Source organism: Drosophila busckii, chromosome X (genome assembly GCF_011750605.1).
Source record: "Drosophila busckii strain San Diego stock center, stock number 13000-0081.31 chromosome X, ASM1175060v1, whole genome shotgun sequence".
Classification (NCBI taxonomy): domain Eukaryota; kingdom Metazoa; phylum Arthropoda; class Insecta; order Diptera; family Drosophilidae; genus Drosophila; species Drosophila busckii.
Genome location: NC_046608.1, coordinates 4651237 through 4674130, shown reverse-complemented (window position 1 = coordinate 4674130; position 22894 = coordinate 4651237). Strand labels below are relative to the sequence as shown.

Below are 22894 nucleotides of genomic sequence, written 5' to 3'. Positions count from 1 at the left end.
CATGTGTGTGTTGTTGTGTGTGTGTGTGTGTGTGTGTGTAGCTAAGACACAACCCTTGGCGCACACTTGCGCCGCATGCTAATTGCGTTTATTTAACAAAACAAATTTTTTACATTTTAACTCCCAACCCCAAGCCAAGCTCAGCACAGCACAGTTTGGGGGTTAAGGTATGCGCATATGTGTGTGTGTGTGTGTGTGTGTGTGTGTCTCAATTGAGTTGGCAATTAAACAAAGGGCTGTAGCTACATTTTTATGCAATTAATTTGAGTTCTACTCAGTCTGTCTTGTCATATTGATGTCTCCAGTTTTGCTTTTGTTTTGCATTTTACTTTGCCTTGTGCTTAATTTTTTTGTTCTGAGGGGGTTGAAGCTGTTCGCGTATGCTAATGAAAAATCGAACACGCAACTTGAAGAAGTTTCGTTTGACTTGCTGCTGCTGCTGCTGCTGCCTTTTGATTGATAATGGAATTAGCTACGACTCGACTTGGGGCTGATTAACTGCCTAAGCATTTGCATTTGGCATGCGAGTCCACATGTGTGACGTGTGTGTGTGTGTGTGTGTGTGTGTCTGTGTGTGTGTGTGTGTGTTGTGCCCCTGATGCGTTTTTAATGTCAATTAGTTGTTGTTTATGGCCAATAATCATAATCAGGCAGTTAACTTTGTTTATTGATAAAATATGCGACAAAAAGTTTATGCACACACACACATATGAGTTACAAATAAGTTGAGAACACGCAAATAATCAATTTTCATTAGTTTGGCTGTGGCTGTGGCTTGGCGCTTGGCGCTTGGGGTACAGTTGTGTACAAAATGTAAGCGCCTGGGTTGGCATATGCGCGTCAATTAAAAACCGCGCCATTAAATTAATTTTAATCACATAATAAGAAGTACACACACACACACATACGAACACACACACACACACACCTGACTGTCATTAAAAAATTTTCATTGCATACCGCACGGCGCGCTGCTGACGGCAAACTTTATCTTGTCAACTTTGTTGCGGCGCCACGCCCTCACACACACACAAGCGCACACGCACACACACACACATACACGCGCACGCACTTAAGAAAAATTCCCTTGTCAAATTTGCCAATTATCATATTTTCATCAAACAAACAAAGTTCCAAAAACTCAAACGTTTGCTTGCAGGCATTTCACCCCCAACCCCGCCCACCAGCCACGCAGTCAACGCATCGTTGCCTGCACGTACGTGTGTGTCTATGTGTGTGTTTAGCTATACACCTGTGGCTGTCGCTGTGGCTGCTTCACTTGCAATCAGCGACGAACTCGTTCGCTTGTTGTTAATTTTATTAAAAATTATTTGGCAAAACTTTTACTTTGCTGCCAGCCGAGCTGAGCTGAGCTGAGCTAGCGCCACTCAAATATTGAGCTCTTTGTCTTTGACTTTCACTAATCTTTGTCCTCCATTCTCGCTCCACTCTACAGATTAAAGCACTGCTGGATGAGCTGCAGCGTCTGCGCGCTCTGGAGCAAACTCATCTGGTTCAAATTCAGCGACTCGAGGAGCATCTCGAGGTCAAACGTCAGCACATTATGCGACTCGAAGCGCGTCTCGACAAGCAGCAGATCAACGAAGCTCTAGCTGAAGCTACCGCTCTAGCTGCTGCTGCCAGCAACAACAACAACAACAATAGCAATAACAACAACAACAGCAGCAGCAGCAGCGACAACAACAATGAAAGCAACGCCAATGATTTGTCAGCATACAAATCGAAGCTCGACGAGGATGAAGACGACGACGATGAGCAAGCAGCTGATGCTGAATTGAACGCTGGCGTCGTCGCCGGTGGCGATGATGATGATGAGGAGTCGTCGTCGCTGCTGCATGAATCAGCGTCAGCATCAGCGTCAGCAGTTGCAGTCGCAGCCGCAGCTGCCAACAACAATCGCCATGACGATGATGAGCAGGAGGAGGATGAGCCGCTGGATGCGGATATGTCGCATAACTCCAGCGCCGTTGAGAGCAATGAGCTCAAAATCAAAAAGGAACAGCAGTAAGTATCAAAATTTCATATTTCAAATGCCAATTTCTAGCTGTTTCAATTCCGATTTATCAATAAGCATCTAAAGTTGTTCACATTTCAATTTCATTAGCAAATTCTTTGGTTTTAATAGCTTAAGCTCAGTTTTGGAATTGTTTGTTTCAATTTCAATTTGTTGCATGCTTGCATTTTAATGTTTCAATTCTATTTCATTTCTTTTATTGCTCAAAGCGTTGCAATGTTTCAATATCAATTGACGTAAAATAAACCAAACTAATTTAACTTCGTTTCATTTTATAATAAGTTAAAACATTTCATTTCGTTTCAATTCCACATTTTATATAACAATTTACTGCATAGCAATATTTCAATTCCATTTGATCTACAACACTTTAAACTTATTCAATTGCCTAAGCTTTCAATTGAATGCAAATTTGTTATATGCGTGCATTTTAATATTTCAAATTCTATTTTATGGCGTTACCATTCCATTCAAATTCCAATTGTTGTAAAACAAACTAAACTTTTGCAATTGCCTAAACTAAGTATTTTAAATTCTAAGTTGCTGGCATTTAATTAATTAATTAAGTACTATATTTGCATAATGTTTCAATTCCATTTGATCAATTTAATTAAACTTATTCAATTGCTTAAGCTTTTGTATCAACATCAATTTTGAATTCCATTTTCATTGTTTAATGCATTTAAAATTAATTAATTAAGTACTACATTTTCTAATGTTTCAATTCCAATATTCCAATACAATTGCATTTTGATGTAATAGAATCGAAACTTATTCAATTGGATACTCTTGTTGCTATTCCAATTTGTTTGTTATATGCAGCCAATTAAATTTCAATTCCATTTCAAAGCATTCCATATGTTTCATTCCATTGCTGTGCGTTACAATTTCAATTTGTTATTTATTGGATATTCGAATTTCAATAAAACCCAAATTCATTTATCAATCGGATAAAAAAATATGCAAATTTTAAGCCATTTACTGTTTTAATCTTTTGTTTCTATTGCCCACTGCAACTTACTTAATCTCTCATCTTCTTTGCTATATCCAACAGCAGTCCACTGGATCTGAACGTGCTTAGCCCACAGTCGGCCATTGCCGCTGCCGCCGCTGCCTGCGCCAATGATCCGAACAAATTCCAAGCTTTACTACTGGAACGCACCAAAGCTTTGGCCGCCGAGGCGCTTAAGAATGGCAACAGCGATGTGCAACATGCAGCAAGCGAAGGTAATTTACACACACACACACACACACAAGCAAACAAATAAACACAGTTACAGTTATAAATGCAATTTAACTTCCGGTGCGAACGGTGCTCAAGCTGCGGCTTTGATTTGAAGCGACATTTATGATTTATTTGAATGCGATATGAGCGGCGCTGCTTCGATAAGCGCAAGCGGCGCCAGTTTTTATGATGGGGGCCATAGGGGCTGGGGCAGCAGACAGCGCTGAGCACCGTTGCAGCAACACTTTTATTTTATTTATTAATTTCATTTTACAATGATAGCAAATGAAAAATTTTTGCATTTACTTGTTGTTGTTGTTGTTGTTGTTGTTGCTGTTACAAATTTGAGTTGCGCTGCATGTTTATAATAAATACACACACACACACACACACGCACACACACACACACATATATAAACTTTGTTGTTTTGTTGTTCCAATTGGCGAAAAGCGTAAGCGGCAAATCAAAATTTTGATTCATTTTTGGCGTTTTGTTCCATGGATGTTGTTGATATGAAAAATAAAAAAAACACACACAAGTTTATTATGATAATAGTAGCAACAACAAAAAGCACAATTTTTTGTTGTTATCCGCAGAAATGACGCAACAGCAACATGCAACAGCTGAGCCAGCAGCAGCAGCAGCTGACATTGAAACGCCAGCAGCAGCAGCAGCAGCAGCAGCAACTGAAGCAGCAACAGCAGCTGAAAAAATTGTTGTGCAGCCAAAGTTAGAAATCGTTGATGACAACGAGCTGGACAGCCAAACGCTTGAAGAGCAGCTGGTCAATAGCTACTGGCGACGTGGCTTTGAGACAACAGCAGCAGCAGCAGCAGCAGCAACTGTTGCCGCCGCCGCAGCAGCAACAACAAGCAAAACGCCAACAATTTATCAAAATGCTGCACAGCAATTGTTGCCGCCACCGCCACCGCCGCCGCCGCCGCCAAACCAACAACAACAACAACAACACTATCAGCAACAACAACAGCAGCAGCAGCAGCAACATGGACCTTCGTCCACAGTGCTGCTAAGTCAATTGGTTAACTCAACTTTCTCACATGCCAATCACTCCTCTTGTTCCAATTCCAAATCCACAAATGCGCGCACAGACGGCAGCAATGCGCATCAGCAGCAACATGCTGCACAGCAGCAGCAGCAGCAGCAGCATCACCTGAACAACAGCAATAGCAGCAACAGCAGCAGCAGCGCCGCCGGCAGCAGCAACGATGCGCTCAATCATCATCATCATGCCCATCATCTGGCCCATGGCCATGGCCAGCTGCTGCACGCCGCCGCCGCCGCTCACCACCTGCATCATGGCGGCGACTCGAACAGCAGCAGCGCCAACAGCACGCCCAATCCAACAGCAACCGCCCAGCTGGCCGCCAGCATTGCCAGCACGCTCAATGGCAACAAGTCGCTGCTGCAAGCGGCCGCTGCAGCCGCCGCCGGTGTGGAGGACAACAACAACAGTTTGACGCCAGCAGCAGCCGCTGCGATGGCCGCGCATGCTCAGCACGCCGCCGCCTTGGGCGCCAGCAGCTTTCTGCCCAATCTGCCAGGGCTGCCAGCATTTCAGTTTGCCGCCGCCGCCGCTGCGGGCCAAGAGGCGCGCGCGCATTTCCGTTTCGCCGACGCCGAGCTGCAGCTGCAGCCGGGCGTCTCGATGGCGGGACGCCTGGGTGAATCGCTCATCCCCAAGGGCGATCCCATGGAGGCGAAGCTGCAGGAAATGCTGCGCTACAACATGGACAAGTATGCGAATCAGGCCTTGGACACGCTGCACATATCGCGACGGGTGCGCGAGCTGCTCTCGGTGCACAACATTGGGCAGCGTCTGTTCGCCAAATATATTCTGGGCCTCAGCCAGGGCACCGTGTCGGAGCTGCTGAGCAAGCCGAAGCCCTGGGACAAGCTCACGGAGAAGGGACGCGATAGTTATCGCAAAATGCACGCCTGGGCATGCGATGATAATGCGGTGATGCTGCTCAAGTCGCTCATACCCAAGAAAGGTAAGTCCAAGTTCATTTAATTAGCTGCTAAGTTTAGTCGGTCAAAAGCTGCCTGCTACAGCACTCTTTTCTGTAGCTGCTGCTGCTGTTGTTGGCATTTCTTGGCCTGCAGCCAAAATATAACAAGCGAATATGCAAAATTTTAATTATTTTTGATTTTTGCGTATAATCAACATGCCAAAGTTGTCGCCGACACTGGCGACAACTGGATGCACTTTAAGTGCAGCATTTTGACTGTCGCCATAAATTTGCTGCAATTTCGCACATTAGCAGCAGCAGCAGCAACAACAACAGCAGCAGCAGCAGCAGCAGCAACAGCTAAAAATTCTTTAGTTGCTGCGTCTGTTTTTAGTGCTAGTTCTATATCAAAGCATTTACTGCTGTTTAATGCACTAAACAGCTATCGATTAGCAACATTGTTATCGTTATCGCATTTAGCTTGCATTATAGTTTATTAGACAGCTAGAAATTCTTGCATAAATAGCGCATATAAAGTTTATTATTGCTTTGCTTTAAAATATTGATCAAAGCTTATAAGAATTTATCTGTTTTTAGTGCTACAGCATTTTTATTCATACATGTGTTGCAGCATTTATCGATTAATATTGTAAGCCATCAATTTAGTCAAATTACTAATGCAATTATTTATGCAGCTTATGCTAAATTTAAATAATTATTTGCAGCTACAATTTCAACTCATTGCAAACAACAGTTATCGAGCAGCGTTATTGTAGGCGCAGTTATCGATATGCATTTAGTTTGCTAATTAGGCGCAACAATATAAGAAAATGTCAATTGTATTATTGATTTTATCTATAAAATTGATGCAAGCTTTACTATATTTAAATAATTATTTGCAGCTACAATTTCAACTCATATTAAAGTTATCGATATGCATTTAGTTTGCGCTTTAGTTTGCTAATTAGGCGCAACAATTTTTGAAAATAATTAAAAAATAAATTCAATTCATTAATTAAATAAACAGTTATCGAGCAGCACTATTTGTAACTAAAATTATCGATATGCAAGCTTAGGCATTAGTACAAGTGTTGCTAGCGAGCAGTAATCGATAGCCAAGTTATCGATTTGCACATGCTAAGTTGCTTTTGATTTGAACATAACAATTAGCTAGCAATACATGTTGCTAGCGCTACTCATAATCGATTAACAGCTGCCTATCGATTTGCATTTCTAGCGTGCGCTGTTTATTGATTCGTCATCAAACGAATGACAGCAAATTTGTGAATGCAGCAAACTATTTGAAAAGTAGCAAGTCACAGCAGCGACAGTGACAGACACGCACTTGGACGCTTAGCCCGCATGCTCTTTGACCTGCCACAGCACACACACACACACACACAGGCACACACACCAACACACGCAAAAGCCGCAATATACAATTCAAACAAACGAATTGAGTTGGCAAAGTTAATCAAAGTTTGCTATGCGCTGCGCTCTCACTCACTCATGTGTGTGTATGTGTGTGTGTGTGTGTCTAAGTGCATGCAAATGTTGACAATTAATTTATGACGATTACTCATGGCAGCTAAACTAACTGTTTATACATGTAGCCAACGTATTTGTCGAGCGCACTGGCTGCATTATTAATACAACGCCCCAACCCCCAACCCCCCCACAACTCCGCTCAACCCTTTGCTATATGCGATTGGCTTACACACACACACACATACGTCAGTTAATTATAAGCAAATATAGCACGCCTAGAAGTATGCCACATGCAACAAAGCTGCGCTCAACGCAACAACAGCGAAAAAAAAATATATATCAGACTAAATATTATAATAAATTCAACAACAATTTGCAAATACCTACTTTGAAGTCAAAAACTGGTAGAGAGCGAACTCTCGAGTTGAGTTTTGCCGTTGAGTTGAGTTGAGTTGAGTTGCGTTGAGTCGAGCGCGTCAATGATTTTTGAATTGTAATTGTTTAAAGCGTTTTACAGCGCAGGCTATAAATTGAAGTGGGGGGCGCGACCGACGCGACGACTGCCGTGACAATTGGTCTGTGAAAGGCTTGAAACAAAATATAAAAAACAACAACAACAACAACTGCAACTGCTGCTGCTGCTGCTGCTGCTGCTGCTGCTGCCTTCAACGAGGCATGCAAAACGTTGACGTGCCGCGCTTTTGAAGTCGTCTTTGTGGTCTGCAACTGTATGTGTGTCTGTGTGTGTGTGTGTGTGTGTGTGTGGGGTAGCTTAACGTAAAAGTTTCGTTTTGTTGTTGTTGTTGTTTTTATTTTATTTTGCTGTTAATTTTCTTTTCATTTATGTTTGTTATTTTATTTAGTCGGCAATTTGTATTGTTGCATTGCTTTGTTCAACATTTAACGACAATTGTTGCATATTAAACGGCGCGCAGGCAAAGCGAGTGGAAAATTTCGTTAGCCAGCGAAAAGTTATAAAGTTTTGTAGCACAAGCGTCAAGCTATGCGCATTTTGTAAGCTATCGATAGTATCGATAACAGCATTAATGATATACAAATGTCACAATAGTGGCAAAAATAAATTATAATATTCACTATTGCGCCAACTTAGTCAAACATGTGTTATCGATACTATCGATAGCTAACGCTAGCTGCTTAATTTCAATAGCGCGTGCACTCACTTTAAACTGCAAAGCGCATAGACATATAAAAATGCTTATAGCCAACGTCAACGTCATTTTCATTTTTTGCAACGTCACACACACACGGCGTATACGTAATGACAAATATTTGTATTTGTCGACAGCAGCAGGCAGGGGGAGCGCTGCCGCATTGTGAGCTCGCCAACTCGTTAAAACAGCTAATAATACTAGCATATTAACACATAATTCTGAGCAGACGTTGTCTATTTGTTTTTCGCTCGAAGCGAAGCAGCAGCAGCAGCGACAGCAGCAGCAGCAGCAGCAGAAAAAAGTGCGTGGCCTAAAATAGCAAAAGCATTCGCCACACGGCGGCAGTGAAAACAAAAGGAATTAGATGCTGGCAATGCGTAGCGCAGAGGCGTAGAGCGGGGTGGGGGGGAGCGAAAATATAAATTGTAAAACAAAAGCATTCCAAATGCCAAAGCGACAAAAACGCAAAGCGAGCGAATGTTTCATAAAAAGCATTTGTCAGCAGCCATAAACTATGCACATGTGTGTGTGTGTGTGTGTATCTGTGTGTGTGTGTGTGTGTGTGTCTGACTAAGTGACCAACGGGCCGTATCAATTGCTCTGCGTGCTTATTTTATTTGATTTGCTTTTGCTGCCGCCAGCTATGCGCGTGGCTAACAATGGGCGTAACGCTTGCCTTTAAATATAACACACACACACACACACATAGCAACTATAGCTATGCACATAAATTAGGCTAAAGCCGCCTATAAGCAAAACGCTAATTTAAATTAAAAACTATATAAATTTCAGCAAGTTTTTTGTTTCGCTTTTTTAAATATTTGACTGTCAGTCAGCCAAAAAAAAAAAAAAATAAACTTTGTCTGCTGCCGCAAAATGTTGCACCATTGCACACTCGCGTGGCAAGCATAATAATAGCTACTGCTTAATTACTTTGTAATGAACTTTGACAACAACAAAACAAACACGGCAATGCAATTGCTAAAAAAAATAAAGAGTGCGAGTTTGCTGTTGTTTATTATAATTGCTTGGGCTATGCAGAATCAATAGCTCAGGCACTTCATTTATTATGCTACGTTTGCACTCAGCTCAAGCGCCTAAGTCTCACTCACACTCTCTCGCTCTTGCACAGCTGTCTCTGTCTTTTTTTAATTGACACTTTTGCTAATACAGCAACCCCGTGCTGTTGCATTGACTGACTGGCATTTTAATTAGAAAATTTTTACTTGCAATTAATGCAAATTGCGTGCATGTGCCAATTTCAAATGTGCGCGCGCTCCTCTGTTCAATTGCTGCCCCCCACCCCAGTTTGGAAACCCCTTTTAGCTGAAGTATGATTACATATTTGTGTGCTAGCAAATATTTATTGTATTAGAAAAACTCCACGCATATAGCAAAGACAAAAAGCCCAAAGAGTTTGAGTTGCGCGTCTGTCTGTCTGTCTGTCTGTCTGTCTGATTTGTTATAAAGGCAAATATTCATCAAGCAAATTGTGTACCCACAGACACACAGACAGGTGGCTCGCGTTGCTTGGCTATATATATATGGCTATATCCAAATCCTTTTGAATGACAATTTGGTCAACATGTTTCTCTCTAATAAATTACAAACAAAAACGTAACACAAAACAACGCAACCAAAAAAAAAAAAAGAATTTACAATAAATTAACTTCAATGGCCAGCCAACAACACAACAACAACAACAACAAATGTGCGCACACGACAAATCTACATTTATATTCATATTTATATAATAGCCAACATATATGTATAATCAAAATATAGTCGAGCGCCAAAATTGAAGCTTTTTTGTACTTTAAAATGCGCTAATGCAGTCAAATGATTTATGTACGCTTTGTGCTATAGCTTAACATTATAAACTATGTTATTTGATTGTTTAAAAAATTTTTTAAAATTTATTTGTTCTAATAAACAAATTTTGTTAACTTACTTTTTGTTTAAATACTAAGTTTGCGTCACTATAACTCGGCGCAATAAAATCGCTTGGAACTGTTTTATATATTTTTAAGTTGCTGCAACATTAACAATTAAAATGCGCCTAAATTTGTTGCCAACAAAAAATATTTAGCCAAGTTATGCGCCAAATAGCAAAATATCAGCAAAATAACAAACTTTCAGTAGCTCTAACTCAGCGCTATGACGTCATAGCAGCGCGTTATATATCTTATTATACAGTTAATCTGCAGCTTAATTGAACTGCATGCAAATTTTAAAGTTTTGAAGAATTTGCATTTTTGAAAAAATTCATGATAGTGAATCATGAATTTTTGCCAAAAATCGAAAGTTGCAAAATCAAAATTCCAATGTTGCAACATTGTTGCAAGCAGCATGCTAAGCATAAGACAGTTAGCCGTTGCAAAAACGCTTGAGTTTTGACTGAGTTATGACTAGAATTCTAACCTCTAACAACTCATAACTAACTAAATTGCATTTGTTTAAATAAAAAAACGTTTTGTTTAAGTTAAAATCAAATTTATTTCAATTTACAAACAACTTAAAATGACTAAAGCTTTAACTCTACTACTGCTGCTGGCCAAGTTAACACACTAATCGATTGTCTCTGCTGCTGCTGCTGCTGGTTGTGGTCGAAAAAAAAAATTAGACATTTTTTTCTTTGGCCAGCATTTTTCATTTTTAGTTCCGCACAAGCGTCTAAAGAGCGCTTAAGCTGTCTGCTGTCTGCTGTCTACTGTCGAGCTGTGGCTTAAAAGCAAAGGGGTCAGCACAGGTGTCATCAATGTCATCTTCGACTTTATAACACAAAAACACTTTGTAATCCCCAAATGAAGCGACGCAGAGAGCACTGGACTCTGGCTGGAAAAAAAAAATTCAATTTTTGCAAAAATGATTTTCCATTCTCTGCTCCTTTTAGCGCCTTTTGTTGGACAATTTTGCTCTTTTTGCTTTTTGCTTTTGTGTGGCTTGAAGCACTTTTCAATTCGCTAAAAATCTGTCGCTTGAATGGAGCGCTGAGCTGGCAAACATTTGTCATTCATGTGTTGATTTCCGTTTCCGTTGGCGGCCCACTCCAGCCATCGATTATGCTCTTGGCAATTGTAAAGCGATTTTCAGTTATTTCATTGCGCTGCCACGCCCACACCACAGCACACACACTGCCATAGACGCCCATTTCATACAGTACGTGGCTGATTGATGTTTGCAGCCACAAAAACATGCCACAGGACATTCAGGACATGTGCAGTCGCCCTTTGCGATTATTTTGCAATTTAGCAGTTAGCAGTCGATTTTTGCTGCTTTTTTCTTTTTGTAGTCAGCGACATTTAACGGCTGTGGCGCCACCAAAAAAAGCAGCAGCAGCAGCAGCAACGCTCACAATATCAACAACATGCTTCTCCATTTCAATTGAATTTGTGCAAACAATTTTCATGTTTTTTTATACATTTTTTTGTTTTTGTTTGTTGTGCGCTGCTCTTTCAATTGCAATTGAATTCACATTCATTTATTCATTTCGCTTGTCCGTCGCTCGTCGCTCGTCGCTTTTTCGTTTATTTAAACAGCCAAGCAGCATCGCTGGCTCGTTGAGCTTGCGGCATGCATGTGACGACCCCTGACCCTTGACACCTGCGCTGCTGCTGCTGCTGCTGCGGCCTTTTTGGTGGCTCCATGGCGCGTGCCAAATTAGCGCAACGCTTGCATCGCATCGAACTATTCCATGCTCCCAACTCCATTTGTTTATATTTATTTTGCATTTTATTTTTTGCTTTTTTTTGGTGTTCAGCCTCCTGCTCGTCCTTGCTTGCTTGACTTTCAGTCTGTGTTGTGTGCATTGCTTTTGTTTGCGGTTGTTGTGTTTGGGCCAAAATCAAATGGTGTTATAATTGAGCCACGTTTAGAGTCCAGCCAGTCAGCCATTAAAGCAGCTAAAGTAATACAAATAAATATTAATAAAATATTTCATAAAATTGCAGCAACAAATGAAAGTAATTACATCAAATGTTATATTCAGTAGCAATATAAATACTTGAATTAATAAGAAATTTAAACAAAAATTTCAAAAGAATTGATAGCTGAGCTATAACTAAAAGTCTGTTTACAATTACATTAAATTATAAATTAAAAATAAATTAATATTTACAAATTAATATTTAAATTAAATAATATTTAATAAAATTTAAACAAACTATCAAAAGAATTGATTGAAAATAAAAAATTATAAATTAAAAATAATTAAAAATTAACCAATAATTTTAAATTAATAAAATTAATGCTTATTACTTTTATGTGTGTGTGTAATTTTTAATAAACTAAAAAATTCAATTTTACAATAAAAAAATATATAAATTAAAATAAATTATAAATTAATATAAAATAATAATAAATCAAATTAAATATTTACAAATCAAGAATTTACAAATTAATATTTCAATTAAATAATATTTAATGAAATTTAAACAAACTTTCAAAAGAATTGATTGATACAATAAAAAAAAAATTATAAATTAAAAATAAATTAAAGAATTTACAAATTCATATACCAATTAAATAATATTTAATGAAATTTAAACAAACTATCAAATGATTTTGTCTGTTTAAAATTAAAATTATAAATTAAAATATTTACAAACTAAAGAAATATTTGAATTATTATTACATATAAAATATATATAAAGCGTATAACATTTAATTATATATTGAGCTTAATTTGTAAAATGAATGCTTACCCCTTGCCTATCGATAACTTATCGAATTTAGTACGTTTGCTTGTAAATATTTGCGGCTTTTGCTTTAAATTCTTGTGCATTTTATTTTATTTTTATGCTCTGCCCGCCGCTTTCGAGTGTGTGCATCATAGTCGAGTCGAGTCGCGTCGCTTTATGGCCACAAATTTGCGCTGGCGTTTTTGAACGCTTTATGGCTTAATTGGCTTTTGGCTTAAGGGGCCATCAATTGACGACGGGCCAAACAAAAAACGCGGCCAAGAGCCAAAAGCACCAAAAACCGAATGCGCATAAAATTTACAACGTTTAATGGGCAAAGCAGCTTCGCTTCGCTTTACGATCAATATACACAGCATATAGACATCCCAACTGTATATATATCTATATATATATAATTTGATTTGTTTTGTTTTCGTTTGCAGATTCTGGTTTGCCACCTTATGCGGGACGCGGCGCTGGCGGCGGCGGTGATGATTCCATGTCCGAGGATCGCATTGCGCACATTCTAAGCGAAGCCTCGTCGCTCATGAAGAGCAATGTGGCTGCAGTGCAGCAGCAGCAGCAGCAGCAGCAGCAGGAGCATCAGCGCCGTCATTTGGTGGACGATACTCACAGCAATGAGGACAGCAAATCGCCTCCGCAGAGCTGCACCTCGCCCTTCTACAAGGTCGATCAGCAGCTGAAGCAGCAGCAACAGTCGCAGCAGCAGCAGCAGCAACAGCAGCAGCAACATGCCAGCGAGCAGGCCCTGCGCGAACGCGAGGCAGTGCAGCGGGAGCGCGAGGCTGTGCAGCGTGAGCAGCGCGAGCAGCAGCAGCGAATGCGCCACGAGGACTTGGCCCAGGACAAAATGGCGCGTCTCTATCAGGAGATTATGGCGCGCACGCCACGCGAGGCAGCATTTCCAAGGTGAGTCAACAGTCGCTTAAGTAATTAATTGCCTAACAATTGCTTAAATATTTAAATATGCAAAAATAAGTCTGTGCACAAATTTAAATTTAAGTACAGCGTGCATTAAAAATATTATTTTAAATTTAAGCATAGCGTACATTAAATAAATATTTAAATTTAGCGTACGTTGTTTAATTTTTTCATACATAAATTTAAATTCAGCGTTGATTATTGATATTATTTTAAATATTACTTAATTTTAATATTACTTCTTGAATATTAAACCATAAATCATATAAATATTATCATAATTTGTATATAATATTTAATTTATATTTAATGCACAATAAATATAAATTACTGTTTGAAGCTTAATATAGCTTCATAATTTATATTTAATATTAATTTATGCTCAAGAAAATTAAATATAAATTAATTTTTGAATATTAAATATTGCTTCATAATTTTATATATAATATTTAATTTATATTTAATACACAAGAAAATTAAATGTAAATTACTTTTTGAGTCTTAAATATTGCTTGATAATTTATATATGATTTTAATGCACAAAAAATTAAATATAAATTACTTTTTTGAAGCTTAAATATTGCTTGGAAAAAAGTTTTTTATTAGGCATGCAAATTATTATTTTTAAAATTGCACAAAAATGTAACTGCATTGAAAAAATTATGCCTAAAGTTTTTAATATATTTTTTTTAATTAGAAGTTTCAATAATTATTTATTTTTGCTTAAGCATAAAGTGCAGCTAAAATTTAACTTTAAATTTGTAATTTTTTTAATTTATTATTAAATGGCAATTAATTTAACTTACCCATTTGTTGTTGTTGCAGCTTTTTGTTGTCCCCATTCTTTGGCGGCGCTGCGCCCAATGCATTCCCCGGCGCAATGGCCGCCGATGAGAACATGCGTCATGCCTTCGAGCGTGAGATTGCCAAGCTGCAGCAGCAGCAGCAGCAGCAGCAACAGGCGGCGGCGGCGCAGCAGCAACAAGTGGCGGCGGCGGCGCAACATCAAAGCGCAAGCTTTCCAAATCTTTCCAGTTTGATGGCGCTGCAGCAGCAAGTGCTGAATGGCGCGCAGGACTTGTCGCTGGCCGGCAAGGATTTCAAGCTGAACGGCAGCAGCAGCAACAGCAGCCTAAAGGACAGCGAACGAGCGGCGAACAATGAGGATGAGCGCAGCTTTCACTCGAGGAAGAGCGAAGTGGCGGCGGCAGCGGCGGCGGCGCCAAACGCCAGCACAACGCAGCGTGAGAGCAGCGCCAACAGCGCACCAGGGACTGGTGGTGCTGGTGGTGGTGCTGGCAGCAACAGCAGCGCAGCGCCCAGTCCGCTAAGCAATTCGATATTGCCGCCGGCGCTGAGCAGCCAGGGCGAGGAGTTCGCAGCGACCGCGAGTCCGCTGCAGCGCATGGCGTCGATTACGAATTCGTTGATAACGCAGCCACCGGTGACGCCGCATCACACGCAGCCACAGCGACCCACCAAGGCGGTGCTGCCGCCGATAACACAACAGCAATTCGACATGTTCAACAATCTGAACACCGAGGACATTGTGCGGCGCGTCAAGGAGGCGCTGAGCCAGTACAGCATCTCGCAGCGACTGTTTGGCGAGTCTGTGCTGGGCCTGTCCCAGGGCTCCGTGTCCGATTTGCTGGCGCGACCCAAGCCCTGGCATATGCTGACCCAGAAGGGACGCGAGCCGTTCATACGCATGAAAATGTTTCTGGAGGACGAAAATGCGGTGCACAAACTTGTGGCCAGTCAGTACAAGATCGCGCCGGAGAAACTGATGCGCACGGGCAGCTACAGCGGCAGTCCCCAGATGCCCGAGGGCATGCAGAAAATGATGACGGCGCGGCCCATGCAGAAGATGATGAACGAGCTGAAGCTGCAGGAGCCGGCGCAGGCGCAGCACATAATGCAGCAAATGCAGGCGGCGGCCGCAATGAGCGCGGCCATGCAGCAGCAGCAGCAGCAGCAACAGGCGGCCGCAGTCGCTGCGCAGCAGCATCAGAACCAAGCAGCGCAGCAGCAGGCGCAACAAGCAGCCGCCGCCGCAGCAGCCGCAGCAGCTGCAGCGCAGCAAGCGCAGCTGTTGCATCATCAGAACATGCTGCTCACCTCGCCCGGATTGCCGCCGCAGCATGCGATCAGTTTGCCCGCCGCCAGCGGCAATGGCCAGCCCAACGCCAGCAGCACGCCCGTGAGTAGCAGCAGCAGCAGCGGCGGCGGCGGCGGCGGCGAGAAGAAGCCCATGCTGATGCCACATGCGGGCGCACACGCGCCCAACTCCATGCGCAGTCTGCATCCGCACATGTCGCCCACTGTTTACGAAATGGCAGCGCTCACACAAGATCTGGACACACATGACATAACCACCAAGATCAAGGAAGCGCTGCTGGCCAACAATATTGGTCAGAAGATATTCGGCGAAGCTGTGCTGGGTCTGAGTCAGGGCAGCGTCTCGGAGCTGCTGAGCAAGCCGAAGCCCTGGCACATGTTGTCGATCAAGGGACGCGAGCCCTTCATACGCATGCAGCTGTGGCTAAGCGACGCCAACAATGTGGAGCGTCTGCAGCTGCTCAAGAACGAGCGACGCGAGGCGAGCAAACGTCGCCGCAGCACCGGACCCAATCAGCAGGACAACAGCAGTGACACCAGCAGCAACGACACCAACGATTTCTACACCAGCAGCCCTGGCCCTGGTTCGGTGGGCTCCGCTGTGGCCGGCGCGCCGCCCAGCAAGAAGCAGCGCGTGCTGTTCAGCGAGGAGCAAAAGGAGGCGCTGCGCTTAGCCTTTGCGCTCGATCCCTATCCCAATGTGGGCACCATTGAGTTTCTGGCCAACGAGCTGAGCCTGGCCACGCGCACCATCACCAACTGGTTCCATAATCATCGCATGCGCTTGAAGCAGCAGGTGCCGCACGGCCAGCCCGGCCAGGACAATCCCATACCCAGTCGCGAGAACACCAATGCCACGCCCTTTGACCCCGTGCAGTTTCGCCTGCTGCTGCAGCAGCGTCTTGTGGAGCTGCACAAGGAGCGCATGGGGCTAAGCGGCGCGCCCATTCCCTACCCACCTTACTTCGCTGCCGCTGCGCTGCTGGGACGCAGCTTGGCGGGCATACCGGGCGCTGCCGCGGCTGCCGGCGCTGCTGCTGCTGCGGCTGCTGCCGTTGGCGCCGCTGGCGGCGATGAGCTGCAGGCGCTGAATCAAGCGTTCAAGGAGCAAATGAGCGGCTTGGACTTGTCCATGCCCTCGCTCAAGCGCGAGCGCAGCGACGACTACCAGGACGAGCTGGAGCACAACATGAGCGACAATGAATCGCTTGCGGGCGAGCAGGAGTCCAACAATCCCGTCGCTGACTATGGCGCGCTGCAGAAGTCCGCGCTGGCCTCAGCTGCTGCCGCTGCTGCTTACATGAGCAACGCAGTGCGCAGCTCACGCCGCAAGCCCGCGGCGCCGCAATGGGTGAATCCAGCTGGCGCTGCCACGCCCACAGCCGCAGCAACAGCAACAGTTGCTGCTGCTGCTGGCGACAGCGAGCGCATTATCAATGGCGTTTGCATTATGCAGCAAGCGGCGGCGGCTGCGGCGGCGGCAGCGGCAGCTGCAGCAGCAGGCGCTGAAGCGGAGCTTGAGGAGCAGGCGCAGCTGGAGCTGGAGCAGCGCTATATGGAGCCTGAAGTGCGCATCAAACAGGAGGAGGACGATGAGGAGCTAGCGCAGCAGCCAACGGAGACAACCGAGCAGCAGCAGCTTAAGGTCTTAAGCGAGGAGCAGCTGCGTCTGGTGCGTGTGCGTCGCCTAAGCAGCGAGCCCGAGGAGCAGTCGGCCACGCCCAGCGCCACGCCCACAGCAGCGCCAGCAGCTGCTGCTGCTGCAGCCGCCGCCTGGAATTTTTAAATCTGTGTGCAATGTGATTAAGTTTTGTAGCCAGCGCAGCAGCAGCAGCAATTTGTTTAAACATTTACATATATAAACAAATACATAACATAGCATATATATAATCATTATATATATATAGGCACTTATATATATAGCATTAGTTTAGTACGCGTTGCTAATTTCGATTTCGATTTCAATTGTGCGCGCATAATTTAATTAATTTTTTTTTTTTTTTTCGCTAGTTGTTAGTCACGATACGATATCTTATATATACGCTATAAGTTTAGAGATGCTATGCGTAGCGCAAAAGTATTAAACAAAAACTACTCTTCCTAAACGCCACAACTTAAACCAAAAGTTTGCCCCACTTCAATCTCTCAACAACAAAAAAAAAAACAAATATTATCATATATATATATATATAGTAATTATATATAGCAAAAACAAAGCTTAGTATGCGTGTTTTTTTTTATTTTAACATTTATAGTTTGTTTGTTTGAATTCCTTGACGACTTGAAGACTGTAAGCAACTGGCGTTAGCATGTTTATAACTATTATTATAAACATTAAATTTAATTTCATTTTTTAGTGTTTTTTTTTCTTTTTAGTGTACATAGACATTTGTGTAAATAATTATCAATGTATAGCAGCTGAAATTCTTTTCTTTTTTAACTTCAAACAATTTGACTTTGTTATCTGCAAGTTTTAACTATCTTTTGATCTCAAAGCAGCACACACACACACATACACAGCCTAAAATTTAAACTTATTCTCTTTAACATTTTACACACACACACACACACACACACACAAACAATGGCATACCCCAAAGTAAAAGATAGTTAAATGCAACACATTTATTTACATTTTATGCATTAAAAAATTTAAAGCGATTTCCAACTAAAATTTAAAAAATTACTCCACACCACACACAATAAATTTTGTAAATTTTAAATTTACGTAAAATTACCTTTATTAACTAAATATGTATGTAAAGAAAAGCGAAAAGCGAAAACAAAAATCACAAATTTATAATACAAAACATAGCAAAATAAACTGCAAAGAAACTGCACTAAATTATAAATTATTTATAATAACAAATAATTATTATTATTATATTATTAACTAGTATATAGCATATATAGTAAACATTATGCCGTTTAATATTACTATAAATTTTTGCATTAAACATTTAACAACAAGCGTAGCATAAACAAACAATTTTTTTTAAACAAATATTACAAAATGATTTAAAAAAAAACAAAAACAAAATAAACGCATATCGTACTAAACAAAACAAAAAATTACACATAAATAAAAAAGCGTAAACAAAATTAACATTTAAGTCAGTAAACATTTTTTTGCCTAGCAATTAAGTTTAAAAACAAAACGTAAACTTAAAAACCACTGTTTTCCTAAAAGAAAAAAAAAACTTTTAAACTATTTAAAACAAAAAAAAAATCACAAACATTTTTTTCACTAGGTTTACTAAAGCTAAAGTTTAAAAAACTTTCAACCAAAAATTAAAACAAAAAATTAAAAACAAAAAAAATTCAAACAAACATTTTTTGCTTAACAAACTAGGGTGTTATATAAAAAAAAAAAATACATAACAATATAATACACACAATAATGAAAAAAGCAACAAAAAGCAAAAAAAAAAAAAAAACTACAAAATAAAAATAAATTTAATACGAAAAAACAAAAAACATATACCAAACACATTTCAATACCTAAAAAAGCAAATTTGCGTCTTCAAGCGATAAACAAAAAAAAAAAACATGAATATACAAAATTATTAAACAATAAAGAATATGCGTAAAGAAAATCTGCAACACTTTTTGTGTGCGCTGTTGTTAAACAAATTATTTAAATTTTGTCACATTTAATTATATTTTTTTTTTTTTTAGTTCTTAACGTTGACATGTTGAATACTTTGCATTTTCATACGCTTTAGCTAAATAATAATTACAAAATATATTTAATTAAATAAATATTTATGCATAATAAATATATATAGATATATATTCAGACAGATATGTATATGATATATAATGAGATATGAATATGTTTAAACAAACGATTTAGTTTTAGTTGAAACCTTTTTTTTTTCATATTGTAATAATTATAAAGAATTTTTTTAATGATTATTATTATTATTGTAATTACAATTAAAACGAAGAGAAAAGAAAACAAAAAGCAAAACAAACAACAAAAACAAACAAAACGTAACATTAATACATGAAACTTTATCAAATAAAAATGTGTTTCTTAAACAAAAAAAAAAACAAAACCCAGCGATTATCCTTTATTTTTAGTTACGACACGATATGATTTTTACCCCCCAAAACAACCACACCCCACCCCCCACAAGCAAAGCAAATCAAAAATGCTGCAGAGGAACTAAAGTACTCGCTAAACAAAAAATTCCCCCAGACACACAAAAACACACAGAGAAAGTGAAAGTGAAAGAGAAAGAGAGAGAGAGAAGCAGCAAGTTGAGGCCGACATGTTCGAAAAGTTATAGTTAAAGTCTTGCATGGAATATCAACTGTTACTGCCGTTAATTTTTTTTTGTCTAAAACTTGCTCAGCTAAAAAATGTATGAAATTTTTTCAAAGGGTACCCCACATGGTTTTCAAATTTTAAACTAGTTAACATGCAAGACTCGACACACACACAAACAGTTAATTTACATACGCATACACTTATACTTATATAACAATATACGGTGCTAGCCAAGTAAAATGTAAACAAAGCAAGAATAAGAAGAAGCAGACGAAACCAACTTAATGTTACATTTAAAACCAAATAGTCGATATATCTATATCTATAGAACGTAGTTTAGTAGGCAGTGAAAATTTTTTGCATAGTTGCCGTAGCAAGCATTGAAAAAATATTAAATAAATAAAGTAAAAATCACGCCAACAATTATACGTAATTAACAATTAATTAATCAACATTAGCATGTACGTATGCGCGTTAAACAAAAATCAAAAATATATCTAATGTATATACATATATATATGAAAAGAAAGTAAATAGAATCAAATTACAAATTGCATAAGAAATTATCCTTCCAAATGCTGCAAGAAAACAAAAACAAAAACAAAAAAAGTAAATGATTTTTTATACTAAACAAACAAAAAAAATAAACTGCATTTTTTTTTGTGAAAAGCAAACATATATATACATATGTCTCTTTGCATATAGAAATGAATTTAAGCCCAAGGTGATATACAGTCTTTTACACACACACACACATACACACAAGCCCCCAAAAGATATGCTACACTTTTGACTTTGATTTTAATTATATTATGTATATACATAAATATATATAAATAAACGCAGTAAATTTTACATTTTCAAAGCAAAAACCAGACCATATCAACATTAAAAATAAAATATATAAAAAGTTTTTACAGTGCATAACTGTTATGACACTTATATAGTATTATTAACTAATCTTCTAATCTAGTACACAGTTGAGTCTGAAACTGTTAAACTTGAACCAAAATATAGTTAACACACACACACACACAAACAAATTAATAAACAACAAAATAATAAATTTAGTTTACAGCTCTATTAACAAAGGCAGCAAAACAACCAACACCGTTTTCAGTTTAAAATCCGCCCAGCAAACATATTTAAAAAAAAAAAACGAAAAACTTAATATTTTAATTATAATTCTAAAAAACGAAAGAATACAAGGCAAGCGTTTAAGCATATTAAGAAAATGCAGCAAAAATATCAAAAAAGTAATACAAATAATATTATTAACATAAATATATATACTACATATATATATATATTTCATATACAAGCAAAAAAGGCAAAGTATTTAAAACTTAGTGGCCTCAACTTAAGCACTTGACACATTTTTGGCAAAACACTTTGGCTCCATTGAAAAAGAAAAACTAAAAAATTATAAGAAATTAACAAAAAAAAAAACATTACGTAATACATTAATTATACTCTGAAATTTAAAAGAGTTTTTTTTTTTTGAAACTACTTTAGCTGTTGCGTTTTTCTTGTTGTTCAACAAAAAATTTCAAACAAGCATATTGCAAATTTTAAAATGGAATTTATTTGCATAACAGCAAATAAAAATGCAAAAAAAATAATGCAAATATTTCAAATATATATATATATAAATATATAAGTTTAAAGAAATATATATATATATATATATAAATAATTATATATATGAATAATATTAAATAATAATATTTAGTTTATATAGCATGTAAAACTGAACAGAGAAATCAAATTCAATAAAGACGAATATACTGTATTCAAAGCAAAAATCATGAATTTTTTTAATGAGCAAAAGAACTAAAGGGGTCATTAAAGAATTCAGCAAAAGTGGGTATTTTTTGTGTTGGCACAGTGGCGCCATCTGTGCGTCATGCGCTGAAACTGCATAGTACATGTTGTAATGCTACTAACACTAGATGGCGCTAATCAGAAAATAATTTTTGCTAAGCTTTTGCTTTGCTAATTTATATTTTATATTAATGCTTAATAAATAAAGCAATTATAATATTAAAATTATAGAGATTAGATGAATATAAAATAAATTCAACTTTGAAACTAGAACATTGAATTATAAAATGTTGTAAATTTAAATCGTATGAGATTGCATTGCAATAAAATAAAAAAATTATAAACAAATAAAGTAAAGTATACACCGAAAAAATCAAATAAAGTACAAAATATCTTAAAATCATTTTTAAAACAAATAGCTTTACTTATTAACAACCCACTTGACCAAGATTAAATGCAACGCTAAATAAATTTGCTCTCTGCTTTTATTTTTGCACTCTACTCAATAACATTTTGTTTAGATTTGTTGTTCAGTTTTGTTGCTTAATATATAAACCGTTTTGTTGTTGTTGTTGTTGTTGAATGCTTGTTATGTATTTAATGTGTGTGTATATATATACATATGTATATATGTTAATTTAAGTACTTAATTTTGTTGCTATTGGTGTTTTTACTTTTGTGTACTTCATGCTATAAATCTCATATCCGAAATCAGTCCTAAAACAAACGGCACTTTATATATAATGCTTAGCACACACCACGCAGTGATTTCTATTTTTTTTTTTATCTACATTAACAGTTATAAACAAAAACTATTGGGTCTTTATCGAAAAAGTAGAAAAATATTGCTCTCAAAAAATACAGAACAAATCTTTTTCTGCTTTAACTCTATATGTATATATATATATATATATATAATAGATATATATATTTAAGATATTTGTTTCATTTGTTGGTGTATATATTTGTGTTTATAGTATAAATATATAAGTACTTACATAACAAAGTTTGTGTTGTTGTTGTTGTTGCTTGTTGTTGTAATTGGTGCTGTTGTTGTTGTTGAAGTTGTTGGTGTAGTTGGTGTTGTTGTTTTTGTATAAATATACATAAGTACTTACTTAACAAACTTTGTGTTGTTGTTATTGTTGTAGATTTTTGTTGTTG

General features: G+C 38.7%; 1 protein-coding gene across 2 annotated transcripts in view; it reads left to right on the top strand.

The window, feature by feature from the left end:
• LOC108604942 (homeobox protein cut) overlaps window positions 1-17503 on the top strand; it is a 72390-nt gene extending 54887 nt beyond the window's left edge. Inside the window, exons 3-8 of one of the 2 annotated variants that reach the window (XM_033294540.1) lie at window positions 1457-2025; window positions 3090-3247; window positions 4218-4260; window positions 4378-5273; window positions 13014-13500; window positions 14338-17503. In XM_033294540.1, coding sequence (XP_033150431.1) covers window positions 1457-2025; window positions 3090-3247; window positions 4218-4260; window positions 4378-5273; window positions 13014-13500; window positions 14338-17416 — 5232 coding nt within the window. In that variant the 3' untranslated portion in view covers window positions 17417-17503. Of the gene's footprint in view, window positions 1-1456; window positions 2026-3089; window positions 3263-3857; window positions 5274-13013; window positions 13501-14337 lie in introns of both variants that reach the window. The other variant, XM_017994577.2, reaches the window with a different exon arrangement.
• Window positions 17504-22894: the final 5391 nt, after the last annotated feature.